The 20691-nt window shown below is 39.2% G+C and overlaps 1 protein-coding gene across 1 annotated transcript in view; it reads right to left on the bottom strand.

Annotated features, from left to right (window-relative positions):
- The window catches only part of LOC104273419 (ADAMTS-like protein 1), a gene marked incomplete at its 3' end in the record, with an annotated part of 67428 nt that extends 46966 nt beyond the window's left edge, over nt 1-20462 (bottom strand). Inside the window, exons 1-2 of the mRNA XM_009868757.1 lie at nt 20394-20462; nt 2845-2972 (exon numbers count right to left, since the gene is read on the bottom strand). Of these exons, the coding sequence (XP_009867059.1) occupies nt 2845-2972; nt 20394-20462 (197 nt within the window). The remainder of the gene's footprint in view (nt 1-2844; nt 2973-20393) is intronic.
- Nucleotides 20463-20691: the final 229 nt, after the last annotated feature.

A 20691-nucleotide genomic window follows, 5' to 3' on the forward strand; every position in this document is an offset into this window, starting at 1 on the left:
AGAATATATGTAGTTATAAAAAGTTAATGTCAACAAGGAGCGTGAAGTGTCATGTTTTGAGGTTTGGCCCAGTGTTTACCTTCTACTTAGCAAAATGCTATTTTCCTGGGGCTTATTCTGGCACCGGAGTGACCCAATGCTTCTTGCTGTCAGAGCAGGATACCAGGACACATGGCTGACTTGGGCTGACAACTCCTGTCTGCTTGTATGACTGACATGTTTATTTATATCACAGTCATGCTAAATGTCCTTAGCATAATCAGAACCAGTTGTTCTAATGAAATGTACTGCTACACAGCCCCTACCCTGAAGTGTTTGCCATCTAAAACACTAAAAAATAGAATTTCTCACTAACACTTTCCATTCTTTCATCACAGCTGCAAAGGCCTAACACAAAACATGTTCCCAAAACAAACAACACAAGCACTAACATAACTTTGGCAAACAAAAGCTGGAAGCAAAACTAGTTTCCTTTATTTAGCTGCATATACTAATGGTATTTAGGAATGGGCTCTTCATTTTTTCAAAGCAGATGCACTGGGCTCTCTCTTTTCATGTATTTCTCTGAAAGTAACCTCATAGAGAACTAAGAACTAAGAAATAAGAACATAAGGCATTGTGAACATTCCTCCCAGGATAAGAAACATTTAGGATTAATTTGTTCCAAAACATCTAAGCGTATTGCCAGAAGTATCTCTTATCTTCCTTCCTGCTGCCATGAAATGCTACACCACAAATACATGAGATAAACTGTACCAATCAAGCAATTGTCTCGGAGAGGTGGACATTTTGTTCTAGACTTGCCAGGATTGAAATACTCATGTGCACAGGCCTATTTCCAAACCTTCAAAGTCTGGATGTGTTTTCTTTCCCCTGCTTCCTCTTTTCGGAGTGAATTGAAATGCATGCTCATTACTAATATTTATTACTAATTTAACCCCTTTATTTAATTAGCAATTTCATAGAGATTAGGAGAAACAGAAAAACATCACATATTTGACATCGTGCTAATTCCAGGTCAAATTTTACTATTTTTGATTTATTGCTACTGACTGGCAAAATTTTGCACCTAATGAAATGCCTGCATCCTATCCTGGAAATGAGGGGCTTCCATGTCTGAATGGGCCAAAGTTTTCAGTTGCTTTCTGAAGGCAGGAAGAATACTTTATGTACTGATGGGACAGTAATCAGGCATTGTATGAAAAAGAAGTACTATGTGATTTATGAGTACATTCTCTGTTCCACTGGTGTAGCTTCAGGGTCATTCCAAATAATAAAAGAATCAAAGAGAGGCAGATGGGCAGAGCCTGCCCAGAAGGAGTGATTTATACTCACAAAGCACTATGACTACTATTACTACTACTCATGGAGCTCCAAAACTTTTCCCTCTAGGAACTACTGAGGCAATTCTTGCTGAGGGAGCAGAGGTGGAATCATCAAGCCCTTGTATTACTCAGATTCCTCAGACCTCCGATATGTCTGGATTCATGTTTACATTAAAGGAACATATAGAATATCACTTATTTTCCTAAATCTAAAAAGAGTACACTGATTGAAAACATGTCACTGCCTCTGTGATTCCTGATTTTGAGGTATTTGCAGAACCACTATTTCCTATGGAGCTAGCAAGAGCTAAGAATTTGGCCCAATGTTTTAAAAACAAATTATTATATTTTATCCATGGAAATGGAATAGAAAAGTATTGTTTTTCCACTGGTTTCAGTACACGTCTTTGCCTACCTTTTCTTCTTCCAGTAGAATTTGAACACTGTCAATTCAGTAACTGGTGGAACTAGGAGACCAGATTGTCCACAGACAAAGTTAAAATGCACAATATTCTATTATGACCTTACAGTTCAGTGTTTTGTGCTCTTTCTTGTCCTTACTAAAGAGCATCACATATTAAAATGTCAGATGTAGGAAAGAATTTGGAGTGTATTGTCATAGTTTGTTTTATTAACGTCAATTTCGTATGTACCTTAAAGGAAATACAAAAGAAACATATGCAGGATGGAAAATTGTATTACATTTTTATACCACAATATATAAATTTTCAGAGATGGCAGTAAACCACAAAGTTTGGTCTGGAGTTTTTTTCATATCCTTTCTCAGGAATCTGTTAATATTTATCACACATACCGTGTTTACCTCAGGCAAACCTTTTTCCTGAAGTAGATGGAAATAATATTTGCTAGAAATATTTTGCAGGTAAAATTTGCATATATTACAGAGTGGAAACGATGTCAAATGACTTGTCCATGTCCTATTGCAGGCTACTAACTGGGCAGGAATACCTTTTCAGATGCCTGGCTGAGTACTCAGACTTCATGTTTGCACTGGGTCATTCTATTTCCACTTGTTGGGAAGGGTTTGCTAGTACAGAAGACTTCCTACCTGAAATGTAACTCCTAAGATATCGTCAGCAGAATTATCATTCTTTCTTATACACCTTAAGATGTCACATTGGGTCAATGTGATGCTTCTGGATGAGACTGTGGGGTGATAATCCTAGTGAAATAGTCGTAGTCTGGTATGAGCACATGAATTCTTACCACTTAAATGGTGAAAGTGTAGGGCAGTTTCACCTTCCAGTAGCTGGCAGCCTTGCAAGCTGTCCAGGCAACTTTTGTATCTCAATATGTTCTCACTATATTTTAAAATGTTGTTGCCTTGTCAAGTCTGTTGGCTGCTTGTCTGAATCCAAAAACACACTACATTAATTTTTTGACACCGACTTGGAAATTTGTGTCGTGCAAGACCTCCACTGATTATTTCTTACGGTCTGATATGTATGAGTAGGTTGAATTCTCCCAATTAATAAAGCAAAAAAGTTCATGCACTTACTTGCTACTCAGGCAGCGTCTCAGTGAATATGAAGCCCCTCCTCCACAAGTGCGTGAACATTCACTCCACGAGCCCCAGGCATCCCACAGTGAGTCTCGGTCTTCCTCTGAGCGAGCTGTTCTGGAGCTCTGAGGAGAAAAAGAAGGAAAAAAGTCAGGAAAAGTCATTTAAGGGACAGAAAAATATTCTTGCTAGTCTGGCCTTTCTTATTATTGGATATCAACTTGGTCATTGAAAGCACTGAATAAATTTGTTAATTCACAGAATCACAGAATGTTAGGGGTTGGAAGCGTCCTCAAAAGATCATCTAGTCCAATTCTCTGATGTGCTACTGATTGGTAGCTAGTTATTGTCATGGGGGGTTGCTGTATCCTTTCATCCTCTGAGTACCAGTCTATCTAAATTTGCAATTGGTGATGACTATTATAAAAGAGCACTTTGGACAACAGTGAGGCAAGGGATTTCTCCTGGTTAAAAGGAAAAGAGGGAGTCTTGTGAATGTTAGAAATTGTGCCTGGAAATTTTGTTGCTATATTAGAAACTAAGAAAGAACATCTTAAAAAGTGCATTTCAAAATGCTCTTGAGGAAAAAAAGAATCACAATATAGAATTATAGAATGGCCTAGGCTGGAAGGGACCTATCATTTAATCCAACCTCCCTGTCATGGGCCGGTATGCCACCTCTCTATTAGACCAGGCAACACATGGGGACCGAGCAGGAATCGAACCTGTGACCTCGGTATTGTCATCAGCACCGCACTCAACCCACTGAGCTAACTGGCCCCAAAATCAATGTGATGCGAAGACATTCAATGTAATGACTTTCCTGCACTAGCCATAAGAAACTGTAACTATCATTACTGCTTTTCCATCCAAAGATAAAACTTTCTGGAAAAATATTCTCTAACTATTATAACCCTACTATTCAATAACTTACAAAAGAAAGTGCACATTACCCGAAGCACTAGAGTTCTCCAATGTCAGGCACAGACCCAGGCTGTGGTATTGTTAATGCCAGTGGTTGGGCACAAACAATTTCAGGGAGAAGCGGCACCAATGAGTTCAGAAATGCTCAGCTCTTCTAAGATTAACTCATAAATGTACAGCAGTACCTGACTCAAATAATGCAGTCATGCATGTACACAGCATTTCATTTTCATTCATGCACATGCACCTCAGAAACATAGATCTGTAGGGACACAAAAGATTTCACCATTTAGATAGATATTGTCGCTCATGGTTGATGTGGTTCTGATGGAAGAAACTTAATAATCTACAGAAGCATGCAAAGGTGCATGGAAAATGTCTGTGTCTGATTGAGACCAGACAGTGCTCTCCTTCAAAGTTTGGCTTGTGCTGTGGGCCAGCACCTGGTGAATAACTTTTCTAACTGTATTTGGCATAAACCAGAAGGTAAAACAACTGTATGAGGAAGACTTCAGTGGTACAACTTCAAAAAAGAAACATCAGCAAGCATCATCACTAGCCCCTGTTAGAGGAATCAACTTTGATTTCAACACCGAGGGATTATTTGAGACACAGAGACAGTCCAGCACTGAAATAATTTTATCTTCAGTGAAGCTGTGTACGAGTTTTGTGATGATATCTGAAACCAGGTAAAATATACCAGTCTTAAATATTGTTATTCACAGGCAAAAAGGAAAATGTTAATTTAGCTCTGTGAACTGTTTCAATCCACATCCGCTTAAGAGAGATACTGAATTTGTCATGAATAACCAAGATCCTAAATTGAACAGTCTGTGACTGTAGAGCGAAGGACTAAGTATGGCACATTAGGATATCAAATGTAAGTTACTTAGGATTTATCGAGGTAAGAGGGTAACTATACAGCATATTTTAAGAAGCCAGGAATGCATTATACATGCTAACTGTTAAGAGAATTTACCAATATGGAAACAATTTAGTTCTAAAAAATTCTGCAGGGGGACTGCACTTCACCCACTGGTGTTGTCTTTGATGCTGAATAAACAGGCGGGCTCAAAATTATCTGAAAGGAAAGCCCATATGTTTTATAAGCTGTCTCTATACTCAGCTCAGCAATAAGGCCAAAGTCTTGCACTGTGCTCTGTTGCCCTGAAAGGGAAATATCTGTAGTCTCAGTGTCATACACGTTTGCATGCTCTGACAGCGATTAGCTCCATGCACCTGAAGGATGAAAACATTGCCAAGTATTGTTCCCATGGTCTCACAGGACTCTTCCTGCCCTGAAGTGAGTCATTAGCTCATGGATCAGCATTTAGCTTACTCAGGTTGACAGAATAATTGTATTGTTATATTCATTCCAAAAGCTTGATATTACTCTGAGATACACTGGCACAAAAAATAATGGTAACTAAACGACAACTGATTAGGTTAAACCTACTTAAGTGAGCTCAGTCTGTAGGTCAAACTGGCAAATTTCTACTGAGATATTATTTAAAAGGAAAAAAAATTATTCGCAGGACACCTATCCAGGCATTTTCTCACCTTTATCCCTCTTCCCATTATTGCTTTTATCAAGATCCAGGCCATCTTGGAGACTGAGTCAGTCGGTTTGGGCAGAATAGATTAAAAAAGAAAGGATTTTCCTCTCTGCAAACAGACTGATATGGTTATTTCATCTCAGTGAGTGGCAAATATTGGGTGCAGGACCAGGGCACAGCAACACACCAGACTGTCCACCTAGCCACGGCTTCCAGGCATTTCACCCTTCAAGGGCACCAGTGCTTCTTTTGTTAAACCAGAAGCAAATACACAAATGCCACTTAAATAGAGTTCAGTCTTTGTGGCCTTCCAACACAAAGAAGGACAACCCTCTTGAAAGGGTTAGTCCAAAGCATGGTCCAAAACATGCTGACATCATATGAAAACTCCAACAAATTTCAGGTTTCAGGTGCAGAACATTAAAAGATACGCTGAAAACACTACTTACAAGGTTTGTTTTGGATCAGTTAAATAAATCTTGTAAATGAAAAGGAAGCTAAACCAAGCAGGCTGAAGGCAAGCTTTCTTCAAATAGCTCTGCTGAAGCACCTCCACTCTAAACCTGCTGCCCTGTCTTAGCACTGTTGCCAAGTAGAAGTTGCCATCTATGCCAAATAAAATGATTATTCTATGGAGTGGCCAGCCTTCATTTTCAATTTGCTTCATGGTGCAGAGTTTGTACAAAATGTACACATTTTAAACACATGTAGGACCTCCTTCTGCAAAACAGCTTTTGGAAGGTAGCTTAGATGAGCAATTGAATCATTTTTTAGTTGAAGCAACATTTAGTATGATGTAATTTTGTTTTGGATCTACTGATGGAAAAAAAGAGGCAAATTAAATTAGTTTGTGAGAAATGATAGTGGGCTTGCCTAATGAGTGTATAACAGTTATTTGACATTCTCAATTTTTCTTACCTTTAATAACAAACAAAAGTATTTAATTTCACCACAATAATTGCAAGAGTAAATGTAAAAAAGCAACACAAAAGTGATCAAATTCAGGCTATGGCCAAATGTGATCCATCTTCTAGCTACAATCTCATTAACATTTGCATGTGATATAAGAGGAGGGACAGACAAACTTACTGAGGTTATTTCAGTGGACTGATTTCTGAATTTTTTTTTAATAAAAAGAAAAGGTGCATTCGCCCTTTTAGTTTGCTAAAAGGAATATATATGTCTGTGCTTTTTATCTACAAGGAAAGAAATATCTTAATACTACAATGAGTGCCGTGCTGCTCATTCACCAAAGACATAATTAAAAAGATGTGCAAGGTAAAGTCACATGAACCAAGTACTCTTACCTCATCAAAAATTATAAGCATCAGCACAGCTAGACATTCTAAGGGTCCAAATTTTTCTAAAATAAATTGTACTCCCACCCAGAGGAGAGCCATGTGCTTGTTATTTGCATTCCAAGATTTGTTATAAGAGTTATATATTCCCAGAAAACGTGATCTCAAGCTGGAACAGGCTGCAAGTTTTCCTTTAACAAGTGGAATAAACATAATTCATTTCAACTCCATCCATGTTTAATGTTAAAGAAAGTACAGTGATTTTCCCTCCTGTAAATTATACAGTTAAGACTGAGCTTGAAATTCTAGCAACGCGTAAAAAGCCATTTTAAGTCTAAAGAATTGTCTATCGCAGCTCTTTATCAGCTTCAGAGGGTATACACCGTTTCTAGATAAGAATTCACCATTTAGCACAGACTTTTCAAAAGCAGCTTGTAACACTAATTTATAATATCTACCCACTTTCAACAAAGTGAACTAGACTGAAGAACCTATGTTAAAATACTCTTGACAACAGTCCGTAATATTGCAGTGTTCTACAATATAAGAATTCCTTCAGAACTTCTTTAAAGCCCTAAATTTCCTGCCATAAAGAGTAAACAGGAAAAAAAAAAAAAGGAGAAAAAAAACAGGGGACACACACACATGCTTTTAGAGCTACAAGGAATAAAGCTGCTACCACTTAAAACTTCCTTTAAGTAACCCTTCCTCTGAGAAAGTCTTTTCATAACTCTGTCAGAAGTACTCTGGGTTGGTGCTTCTTAAAATGCCAGTGTTTGCCAAGAAAGCAAAATTCGGTCATCAAGGCTCATTATGCCCTGCTGCTGGTATCAGAAGAGCTTCCTTCCAGGTTCTGTCCATTCTAGGGTGACCTCAGCCTGAGCTTCCAAGGAAACATCCACTGCTTTGTCCTCACAAAGCTCACGATGTCTGACATTTACAGCATCAATTGCAGAAATCTGCCAAGAAATTTCCTTATCAAAGACCTACATAAAACAAATAAGTCTGCTAGTACTAATCAAAATCAGCTCTTTGTTTATCCCTCATTATCCTAATGTACACTTAAAGTACACTTACCCTAATGACACTTAATCTAAGGGTGATCCTGCAGCTACAACCCAACACAGAAACTCCGGAGGAAATAGGCATGAGGACTCCCAAAGAATCCTCTAATTAGAAAGAGAAGGAATGCCTCATGCTTTTGGACAAGTGATCAAGAAAGTTCATGCGTACAAAATGTAAACCGGCACTAAGGTGCAGATGCTTACTGAAGAAAAATGAAAGGCTTTGAACTATTAGCTGAACAAAGGACTTCTTATAAACAAAAATAATCTGTCAATCAAGTAGGATTAAAAGAGCTAGGTATCCAATTTTATTCTTTAAAAATATCCAGCTTCAGTATTTAACATGTTTTCTGGGTAGTCAGGCATTCATACTCTATTCAGACCAGGAGATGACTAACACATCTTTCCTACCCTCTCCACTAAAACACAGCACAGAGAAATCATTTAAACTATCTGGAATTGTATGTAAAGAAGAACAAGTGTCACACATCCTTAAATCACAACAGCTGCCCAGCCATCCAGGAGCTGCATCCCTGATGGGAGAACCATGTTTCTTCTGAGAACATGGGTGTACACATGTGTGTAGGTGCACAGAGGGAGAAACATGAAAAGTAGCAAGACCTCTGTTCATATCCTGAGACCTATAAAAGGAGTACAGCCTAAAGAAAATAAATCTTCGTTGTGTACTGGAAATGAGTTTAAAATTTTATTTGGAATTGTGCTATCCCTACAGAATCCAACTATTTGTCAGTGTCACACAGAAAAGCATGCATATAAATATAGATCACAGAACCACAGAATTACAGAATGTTAGGAGTTGGAAGGGACCTTGAAGGATCATCTAGTCCAACTCCCTCGCCAAAGCAGGACCACCTAGAGAAGGTCACATAGGAACATGCCCAGGCAGGTTTTGAATGTCTCCAGAGAAGGATCATACTGTTTAAGTGGTCCTCAGTTTCCAACTGTCCCAGTCTTCCTCATCATTCAGTAAAATGTTGCTAAAGTCTTATTTTTTAAGTGCCCGATGTGTTCCCTAGATTAATCAGCCATATAGATAGAGAAATTGCAGTTAACCTCTTATTGGACTAAGGCACTGACACAGATTTTAAGCCAGAGTTATTTCCCAGATGATATGCACCGCTGGGTTTAGTTAAGAAATTTACATCATCTGGTTCTTATCATATTCCCACTGTTTAGGGGTATGATGAACTGTCAGTGATAATATGCAAGGCTCCTCTGAGGCCATTGCCCAAACTTGTCTTTTGCTACTGTGAAAATGATATTAAGGAGTGAAAAACAGTATTTTCCCCTATTTTATGGTCTTTCTGCCTTCCCTTTACAGATATATCCAACCACATTCCCTATATGAATACTTGCCAAGCCATGTATTCCCCCTCTGAGTAATCCTTGATCATCCTTTGAGGTTAGTTTGTCACTGAGGTCAAATACATACTTCACACAGTACTGAAACACTGTCCATAGTGGACCAGGAGTAAACTGCTCAGCATTTATCTATGTATGTAACAGCAGGATACAAGGCCAGTGACCTCATCTCTTTTTAAGAAACATATTTCAAAACTTCAACCAAGGTAAATATAAGACTTCATTTGCACGACGTTGTGCATCTTTGCTGCATTCCATCCAAGGTAACAGCTGGATTATGGCTCAGATGGGAAACTGCTTGGAAATCTCTGGCTTTTGAAGGAAGGCAAGGCAGAACAAAATCACAGCCAGTTGAACTAATACTGGTAATTACTGTTAAACAAAATGTTAACATGCAAGACATTCCTGATGAGTTGTTGAAACTTCTCAGAGCGATTACTTTGGAAGCATAATAAGCAAAGTATTCTGACATGTTGAGTTTGCAATGCACAACAAAATATGTTTAAAATATCTAGTCAGAGAGTTCTACGTCATTTTAAACAGCACTGTATGATCAAACCACATCCACTCTTCCTAAATATGTGTACCATAATGAAGAAAGGGGTAATTAAAGTCAGCCTTATTAAAATCAGCTTTATCCCTGCGAGGAGCATAATTCCCTGGAAGCAGTAGGCCTCCCCATGACAATATTTGTGCTCCAGCTCCAAGCAGATATCTGCCTATTTCATGCATCTCATGAAAGGAAAGGTCCCCAAATCAGAAGTAGCAATATGCCCAAGGATTTAATGGGAATGAACAACCTATTTTCTTTCCCCAAGGATACTTCTTCAGGATCAGGGTTGTTTAACACTGTTTAGCTGGTGTGGTAGGTAGCTTGTGTCCTCATTATTGTTACTGTATCCCACATAACAACAAGGAGAGGACTTCAGCCACCAGACCTGCCATCCACTCACCTGCTAGAAGGATCACAAAAGCCAGAAAAAACTGCCTACTTGGCTTTCTTACTTTAATGGGAGTTCTGCTCTCACAGAAGTTAAAAGAAAATGGAGAAAATGTCCTTGTGCTTAAGCTACCAGAGCTCTTTACAGCACGTGAGATGCTGAGCGACCGAAGGTACAATTGCTCCCATGATTAACTGTGTGCTGTTCCATATGGCCAGATCAAAAGGATGCCTACAGAGCTGTTCAAACTACTGCTAAAATACTGTTTTATCTGGCAAACAACCTGGAAATAAAAGTAGCTGCAATGAGCATTAGACATCTTGAGGTGGTAGCAGCTGTACACCAGGTCCCCAGCTCCCTGGAGGGCAGCAGCTACCTCCTGTTGGGTGTGGCCCTGTGAGCTGAACAGTACCAGCCCACTTGCCCCAGGCTTCCACAATCTTGGAAATTAACTGAGGAATTTTTGCCTCCTTTGCACTTGCAAGACCAGGCAAAAGGCCTGTGAGAGGATCAAGAGAGTATTTCCTATGGAAAACCCCTGGCACAGGAAACCCTTGATCTGAGTGGCTCCATGCCCCAAGGAAGGCACTGGCACAGGAGCACACACATGTGAGGGTATATAATGTACTTTTGGTAATTATTTTATGCTCAGACTTTGCTAGTGTGGATAAAAGGACCAGGATTTTTTAAGCTTTTTTTATTTTTTTTAATTTCAGCCTGTTAAAAAGGAATAACCAGAAAGTCCAAATTTTCTTCTGGGTAGTTCTTCATTTACTCTTTCTTCAGAATCAGAACAAGCAGAGGAAGACACTTTGATGAGATGGAACGAAGAGGAACTCTAACTGATCCTCTTGCAGTTTTTCAATGCTTATTCTACTCATGTGAACACAGAGGATGGAAAGAGCAATAGGTGGACAGTTTTTCTTTTCCCTGAAGGAAGACAACTGACACAGATACAACTAGCTCAGCTGCCAGGGACACAAGTGAAAATTAGTGGTGTTAGTCCTTTCAGTGCTGCATTCTTTCTTATCTTCTTTTACTCTTAACGGCACAGTCATGCAAGGCAGGCTCATTACTAAGGGAACAGAAAAGGGAAATTGCAGCATCTTTTCCTTTTGCACAGGAAAGCAAAGGTTCATCAAGGGGGATATAATATCTGTCGTTCCAGCCATATATGACCTGACGTGATTGTGCACGAGTGATGTTGGCAAAGTGTTGTGCTGAACTCCATTGCCCTGAAAACAGAATGTTTGTAGTCTCAGTGTTGTTACACACTTGCACCCTCTGAGGGTCATTAGCTCCACACATTAGCCCTCTGAAAGGTAAAAACATTGCCAGTGCTGTCCCCACAGTCCCATGGTATTCTTCCTGCCCTGAATTATGTCATAGGGCTGTATATATGCAGTCTCTTTAAAGTTCTAATAGGTGGTACACTGCTTCTAGTCTGCCTTAAAACAGGGAGGGAGCGATAAACCATCTCGGGACTGTAGAAGCTAAGCAGCCATTCCCAAACCTGGACTGGAACTTGTATCCCAGGAGAAATGTGCCAAACATTAGTTCATTTCTTCTCCTAAAAGGGCAGCAGCCAGCTGGAGTGGTGGTGGTGGTGGATTCCTGGCAGAGAATGGAGCTGACACCATATCACTTCAACACGCTGCATGCTGCGCTCCCTATAACATTTTATAACAGTGCCTTATAAAACTCCTATCTCTCACTCCACTTACCCATATGAAAATATACACCAGGAAAGCGATTTGAATACAAGGGTTTTCTTTCTTGCTCTCACAGACACAAGTTATAATACCCTGTTGTATTTAATTCCTGCCGTGTTGGTGTAAACACCAGGCATGGGTGATCCAATACAGAGCAGGTCCAAGCTGGCTCAGCCTCAGACTTGTCGCCTAATTGACTCAGAAGGATTTTCAAGGCTAGGACTGGTTCAGATGCAGGATGGGTGAAATCACTTTCCAGAATTTGGAATCCACCCAAAGGCCTGGGTTCAAAAGTGCATCTTACACTCAGGACTTTGAGCTTGCCTTCCATGTAGCAAAAACAGCAGGCGGGGAAAGAACCCACAGAGGTGCACAGAAAGGAAAAGAGAGAAAAGTAAAATTGTTATCTGTGACAAAGTAAAATTGTTATCTGTGGCAAAGACTGTCACATGCCAAGTGTTTTCTGCGTGGCGAGAAGTGAACGCTGTGTGCTGGCTGGACTGTGTTCATCAGCTTCAAGAAAAAAAAGGCCAACATCTGGCTGACACATCCAGCTCCACAGGTGAACCACTGTCTTCCCCAAAGAGGCAGGGTAATACACTGAAGTATGTATTAGCCATTTTTCCTTGCTTTAGTAAATTAACCTTAAACTTCAGATAGTTACTCAGCCCAACTCTGCATACAGGTCAGGATGTCCAACAGTGAGTCCTTTTACGTGCACCTACCCCTACATGGACTGGATTTAGAAATTCTGGTTCTGAAAGTCTGAGCTAGAAGATCTTGTCACATCAGCATGGATTTTAATGGGCTTGCTAGCTCCTGGATGGCTCAGACTCCTCTGCACCAGATTAGAGCATTAAGACAAGGTGCCACAGGTTGCAACAGGAAGATGACACTCTTAGGTCAGGGGGCATTTCAGAGAAAGGAGGAGAGCTCTCCAAAGATTTGTCTAATTTCAGATAGACTTTCGCAATGATGAGGTTTATTCAAAATAAATGAAGGCTGCTATTCTTCTGATGGTCTGCCATCTCCCTCAGTTACCTCATGGAGCTGTGTATGTGTTTATTTTAACAACAAGGGGCCGTATAAAGGGTTGAAACATTAAGCCTCAATGGAGGCAGGAAAACTGAAAGGGAAATATTTATGTTAAAATATAAAGTGGGAAGAGAGAGAAAGAAAGGAAGAGAGGAAGAAAGGAAGAAAGAAAGGAAGAAAGGAAGAAAGGAGGAAAGAAAGAGGGTAGAAGGGAAGAAAGAGAAATAAAAATAAATCATGGAGAAAGCTTAAGATCCCATGTCATAACAAAAAATAAGGAAAGACAGGAAAAAAAATGCTCATGGGACCCTTAATTAACCCCATGAGACACCACTATAAACCACAGAGTTTATCTAATATATTTATTTCCACCTTAATCATCAAGTATTTTATCTCAAATTGATGGATCTGTTTCTGTAAAGGAATACACTAAATTTTTGAGTTTACAGTACCAAAGTGGAGGAGTTTTCTGGGAGGACCACATTAAGTATTCATGATTTTACATCGAATTGCAAAGATTGAAGGACATGCTGCTTTCTAATATCACACATGGTGAAAATATTTATGTTTCCATTTCTGCCACCAAATAAAAGACATATCCACATTTTGGACCCAGTACGCTGCACAGAAAGGGTATGCTAGCCTCTCTAGGTCAGTCTTCAACTCTGATAAGATATGATAACGCATTCCCATATGCCCTGGTGCTCACCAGCACTGATGGATGGCTGAGCCCATCAGAGAATGACAAGACTGCTAAAGTTTGGATTAGCAAAGTAGAGTTTTACATTTCAAGCTGCGGCAGCTCAAGTTTTTGGTTTCAGATACTTCTGTTGAATTTTTTTTCCTCTTCCCTTCAGCTAATTCACATCCTTCATCTTTAAAATACAGCTCTGGCTGGACCTTTAAGGAATATATTGGTGATACCTCAGTAACTTGAAAATCCCCCACTCTCTTTTTTAAAAGTTACAGGAACTATGAAACTGTCATATCCAAAACACAATCGTAATCCATCCACATACCAAAATGAGAAAAAGACAGCCCTGGGCTTGTTAAGGGGAGTTATATATGCCCTCAACAGCAGAGGCTTTTAACAGTCCAGGCTGAAAGAAATACAGGGATTTAAATAAACTAGCAAGTAAGTAAATAAATAAATAATCCACCAATCTGATCCCAGCACCAGAATGGCAGGAGACCTTATTGCTTCCTTTATTCCCTTTCATTTCTGGGCCTATTGATATAGAGCAGGATCTGAACAATACACCAGTAAACTTCAAACAGGGACTGAGATTATATCCAACAAAGCTAGAAGGGGAAATTTGACACACCTAGAGTACATTCATATGGAAACAAAATGAGTTGTATTTATTTTATGGGACAGTTTGAATTTATTGTAAGTTGCATATAATTTCCTGTCTCATTTCTTGAGCACTCTTGGAATTTATTTCAGGATGTCTTACGTTATCACACACCCCCTTCCTGCCACCCTGACACCCTTTCTGCTGAACTTGCTCTACCAGAAGTCCCTGAAAGTCAGAAATTACAAGGCAACATCTAAAAGTTTGAAGCTTTGAAAAAAATTTCATAAGGGCAGCGAAGACGAAAATGGAAACAATGTGAAAATTAATGGACTGTAGAATCAGTGAACTTTTCTATCTGTACAGCTAGGACTGCTGCTATAATCAGTGTCCAAATAATTCACAGGTGGCAAAACTATTAAAATTTCTACATATGCTTGCCTTGGAAAAAGATTAGATCTCACAAGTAAACACACTGCTTTCCCTTCCCCAGCCACCTGTCTATACTGCTTTCCAGATTCACCATAACTTTAGCTACTTTTATATGAAATTTTGAAAAGTTGTATTCTGGCAGCAAAAAGAAAAAAAAAACACCTCATATGTAAAATAAAATTATAATTAAGGTACTTAAAAATCAAAATAAAAAAAGAGATGAAATTGCATCTGGAATTAGCAATCATGGAATCATAGAATCATAGAATGGCCTAGGCTGGAAGGGACCTTAGAGATCATTTAATCCAACCTCCCTGTCATGGGTAGGGACACCACCTCTCGACTAGACCAGGTGACACATGCAATCTCTGATATGGTAAGATCTCATAAGCTCTGAAGGCCGGGTTGACTGGGGCTTTGACAAACCTGATCTAGTGGCAGGCATCCCTGCCCACGGCAGGGGCATTGTTAGTAGATGATCTTTAAGGTCCCTTCCAACCCATGATTCTATGATCTCAGTGTCAGTGAAGCAGAGAGAATGTCCTGGCCTGCAGTATGAGCACACCTAGATTCACACTGTAACAAACTCAGAAGACCCAGAAAAGTGATTCTGTTGAAAGTAAGACAAATTGGCCACTCAGAGGTTTCACACGAAGATATTAATGACTCTTGCTGTTTGGAGGCATTTAATTGCTCCTGTGCAGGACATCTAAATATGTAAATGCCCAAAATCAAAATAGTTATTAAATGAAAATAATTTAGTACAAACTCTAAACAAGTAATATTCAATATAGCTGATGACCCTGTCAGGTTGTGGGAGAACCTCCAACAGAGGCAGAGAAGATACTGTATACTATTATCTTTAAGAACAAATTAAATATTTGACAATGGCATCTTTTAAACCTCTAGTATCTATAATCCTCATTAGACAACCTCCCTCTTTGTCTCTTACGAATAGGGACAAAATTTGGCTAATTAAAAAGATAGGTCTAAACATGTAAAGTGAGTCTTAGTGTGCATGATAGCAAATCTCAGACCTGTGATGAAATGTTTTACATTCCCTAAAGCAGAGGGACATCTAAATGATCAGATTGCACTAAGCACAGACTATTTTGGTCTGTGTTCAACACTACATGGTGTTAAGGACCTAGAGAAGATTTTCCACCACTCTGTGAAATGTATATATCTTTCTAATTTCCTCCATTTTGCCTGAACATACATTTAAGGGCTACGAGATAAGACTTTGAATATCCCAAGCTGGTCAGACATCTCTTAAGACAGTCCTACTGACTACTCCTACTGTCTAGGCTGTTATGAAAAGATGGAGATGTCAAAAGCAAAAAAGTTAGTCATTCCTGTACATGACTTAGGAAGAAGTTGTGATTCATACCAGAGTATGATGCTCTGATAGAATTCAATGTTTCATGCCAGATTTTGATTGGTTGCTGTCCACCACATGAGAAGACTTTCTCAACTGTCCTTGGCTTGGAACAAGCAATTTCTTTCTCCTTTTCCTGTCTGGCATCCCAATACCATAACATCTGGTGACTGGTGTGTTTTCACTGCTTTTTTTCACTACGTTCAGCTTTCTGATTGTTTCTATAAGGATGACCTTATTATTCTGCTTTCCTTCCTCATACAGGAGAACATATGCCCCCTTGGCAACAGACTGCTATTTCTCTTTTTTTTCTGTGTAATTTTTGCCCATATAGCTCTGAGTTTTCTTACAAGCTTAAGAAAATAGCTATGGAAAGAAATAGAAACAACACTGTTGTCTACAGATTTGACTAGACAACACTGTAACACAAACCATGAGGTTGTATTTGGATGGCTATCAACACAGGTATAAAGGATTCAGTTTTTGTTTGCTTCAGTGAAAATTCAGTCACACAGAGATTGATAGCCCTCTCCTAAAGAGCTATTTGGCTGTGCCTGTGGACTACTTAGGCTTTACATTAACTCATGAACTTTCTGCGTATATGAGTTTGTTCAACTGACAGATCCATAATTACTGCTATATTCCAATCTTCAGACTCCACGGTGTTTGATTTCAGTTTCTTTTATCATTCTTTACTAGAACTATGAACCTAGCAAAAGTTATTAAGACAAAACGTGTTTAACTGTACAGACACTGGTAAAGCAGACTGATAGCTCAGCAGCCTACATTAAGTACTGACCCTCATTCACTACATTCCCACCCCCCAAAATTGATCATACAACCTTAGTTCAGCTCATGCAAGCTTTTGCACTTGATACGAAAAAAGTAAACAAACCATACAATAATAAATATATGAAGGAAGAGCTCAATAACTGAAGTCCAAATACAAAATTCTAGAGTTATCTTGCAGGAAAGTGATGTGTACATACACTTAGTAGCATCTAGACCTTCACATAATAGTTCTTTTATAAACATGAGACATTTGGAATACAACAGCATGGGTCAAAACAGAATGGTAACAAATTTTACACTTCTTCACATGAATATATCTTAGCTTTTTAGAGCTGAACCTTGTATTTCAGCCCACCCTTACTGACTGAAGTGATCAAATCTCAGTTTGTACACATGCATGACTACACATGAAAATATATGTGTGCACTTTGGACCCTACCGAAAAATCCCTCTCTATACAGCTGAAATTGTAGAAATAGAGGAACAGACATGCAACAGTAGGTAGATCTATCTAAACATGAAAGGAAAAACTGTCAAGCCTTGTACATGCAGATGTAAACAAGAAAACTCATGTTCATTCCAGTGGCTAATTGTACTTGTGGACATCCAAGACAGACTCAGCTGGATAATAGGGGAGTGTAATGCCAAAAAGCCTGGAAGGAATGGACTATTGTGTTTGACTATTTTCCATGTACAAATTAGCACCGCAAAAAAAGAAAACCTGCAGAAAAACACATGTACTTTATTACAGTTTCTAGTGTTGCTTCTGTAAGTACCACAACAGCAAGAGAATGCTAAAAAAAGCTGCTGAAAATATGAAAATACAAATGTGATTAAATGCCCTTCTGACACGAAGTGAATTGACTTCAAGTTTGGATGAACACATGGCCGGTTATGGTTTTGGCCACGTTTCCTTTGAGTTAGACAATTGTGCTTTGCTTGTGCCAAGCTTTTATTTTTACATCAATAGAAAGGGAAACCTTTTGGAACAGAATGCCTGCTTTCTTTTATTTCTCTTAAAAGTGGCATGGTAATATTTTCTTAGCATGCGAAAGTTCATGGACTTATGAGCAAGATTATCCGAATACCTGGTCTTAGTCTGGAACGAGAGAAACTATCATTTTAAGTTACTTTCAGTCTGATATTACTTTTTCAAGACAGTCATCTAGTGCTATGGCTCAGATTCTCAATAGCATCTCTGAAAGTATCTGAGTATGGAGCAAGTTGTAGGGTAGCTACCAAAAAAACTACTGACCCCCACAGACCTTACTCAAGCACCAGTCAACTGAAGATAAATACAGCTTCTTCTGAAGAAGGCTAAGAACCTTGATGGAGTAGTGAGCTACGTTCACTACTACACTGCTCGAGGTGGTCTGCCCTCAAGTAGGCTGTATCTGCTGTCTAACAAGGGAAACAGGAGAGGCCACTGCTGATACTGTACTGTGCAACCTCCTCACTGAGGGAAGGATGCTGAACAAAGACTTTAGGTGCTCTTTGCTCCCCAGTGTGCCTTACTAAAAATATAGGAATTTGTAATAAATTATTGTAAGACAGATCATGTAAATATTTGATATCCAGCCTTAGTGTTCCCATCTGTGAACTTCTGCTGTTATCAGAGTGCTACAGGACTAGAGGGCGCTCATGTGGCTCAGTGTGGACAAGACAGGGCTTTTAGAGAGATACAAGGTGAAATACATAAATCCAAATGCTGATTGTTATAGTTTTCAAACTCATTCCACCTACCTGACTAAAGGCTAAGACCTATGAGGCTAACAGACAGTCATAGGGCTGATCCAATGCCTTTTTTTCTCAAAAATATCCGTAAGCTTTCTACTACGCTTTGTGTGAACTCATGCTGCAGTAGTAACATGTATACCAATGTATCATAGACTCATAGACTCATAGAATCACAGAATGTTAGGGGTTGGAAGGGACCTCAAAAGATCATCTAGTCCAGCCCCTCCGCCAGAGCAGGATCACCTAGGGCAGCCACACAGGAATGTGTCCAGGTGAGTTTTGAAAGTCTCCAGAGAAGGAGACTCCACAACCTCTCTGGGCAGCCTGTTCCAGTGCTCCGTCACCTTCACAGTAAAGAAATTTCTCCTCATGTTGAGGTATCCTACAACTTATCTCTATCTCTATCCAAGATATAAGTCAAACTCTTGAATGTTTACCTAATCTCCTGCTGACAGTAAATGAGAGATTTTCCTGAGTATGGAAGGAGCAAAAGAATGGTCTGATTCAAAAAAGAAAGTTAAGCTTGCTTCACATCACTATTCTTAAGGCACAAAGAGATTTGTAGGAGTTAGGGGGGAATCTCCTGAGGCAGGGTAAGTCTTACAAATATAAACTAGTATAGTATGGAATATAATGCATAATAGCTGGCACCAGAATGCACTATTTATTTTTATGAATTAGAGACTGAGAACTTAATTCACAAGCAGCAGAGTGAACTACAAATGTTATGAGCTTAACATGAGGGCAAATCCTACAGTCCTTACGCAGTGTTGGTGAGTCATGTCTCCTGTTGATCTTCCCTAAGTTAGCACTGCAGTACTGGTTTATAGTAGTTTATATGGGTTTATAGTCACCAGATTATAAACTTCTCATTTTCATAAATGAAAGAGAATCTATGCTGACTTTATGCCTTTTGTGTGAATTCAGTGTTTTAAATGGAAAATAGACCTTTAAACAAAATAAGACTTTTCAGAGATAGCAGTCCAGAGAGTTTTCTTATTTCTAGTGATTAATTATCATTTAATGATTATATATATTTTTGAATAAAAACCATATAGTAATTTTTAATAAGCATTTTGAATAGAGTTGTCCCACTGTCTATGCCCCTCTGTGGTTACTAAAATGCATTAATGTTAGTTTAAAATGTTACCATAGACTGTTTTATACAGACAAAAGGAAGATGCTGCTCTGTTTTTTTTTTTGAATGACTGCATTTCACTCAAATCTTCAGAAAAAGACAACATATCTATGTACGCCAAGATGATTATGTTATCAAAAGTGTAAGAATATTAATATTCTTACTGCAGATTTTCTGGCAGCAAACATACAGCTCATCCATATAATAAAGTATGAATCAAAATGGAACATTTAATCTCAGTCAAACAGCAGAGTTACAGCACTCAGCTGTAGAGCATACTATCAGGATAATCAGGGGAAGTATGCGACAAAAATATAAAGTAACCATCAGCTTTACAGCCCTGAAGTATACCAAATATCACATAACATACTTTCCAAAAGTTGTAACAAATTTGTCTACGTAATGTAGTACAGTAGTAGTGAGAGGTCATTTAAGCTAGCTGCAGGAAAAAGTTCAGTACATGCTGTACCTGGTTTCTCTGCATGTGCACAACTGAAAAATGCTTTTTCTTTTCTGTATTTTTTTTAGGAAGGAAGAAAATTCCAGGAACATTACGGCCTGATACAGCTTGATTTAAAAGGGGAGAAACAGCTCTTCTCTAAATTCCAAGCAGTTAAATTACCGTTTGCAGATCATTGCCCTCCAAGTTTATAAAAGTGATGCCAACACTAACTTCTTGGTTCTACCTGCAACAATGTACAATATCAAGGCAATACTTTAGAGATTAATACAATTTTCTCAAAATAAACCCTCTCTAACTGCGATCTTAAAAATTAAAAACATATGCACCCCATACATATACACACAGATACAGTGTCAGCGACAATCAATACGTATTTTCAGGAAAGAAATGGCATTTACCAGAACGAGGGATGCTAGAAGCAGGGTACCCACAGTCACCCAACGGCAGCCCTCCATGATTGAGTCCATGTCGGACCTGTCGTCGGACACTGATCAAGTTGTGACGTGCTCGGCTGCCTCCTGTCACATCCAGCGCTGGGGCGAACCTTCAGCCCTGCTTCTCCGCCTCCATCAGCCCCTCTCACATTTCCTGACCCAAGCGTGGGTGGGTGGGTTGGGGAGAGCTGCGGGGAAGCACTCCGCGAGCCGGCAAGCAGCCAATCCCTCTCCTGCTAGTCAGACATGCAGCACAACAAAG

This window comes from Apaloderma vittatum, unplaced genomic scaffold (assembly GCF_000703405.1).
Source record: "Apaloderma vittatum isolate BGI_N311 unplaced genomic scaffold, ASM70340v1 scaffold11904, whole genome shotgun sequence".
Lineage (NCBI taxonomy): Eukaryota > Metazoa > Chordata > Aves > Trogoniformes > Trogonidae > Apaloderma > Apaloderma vittatum.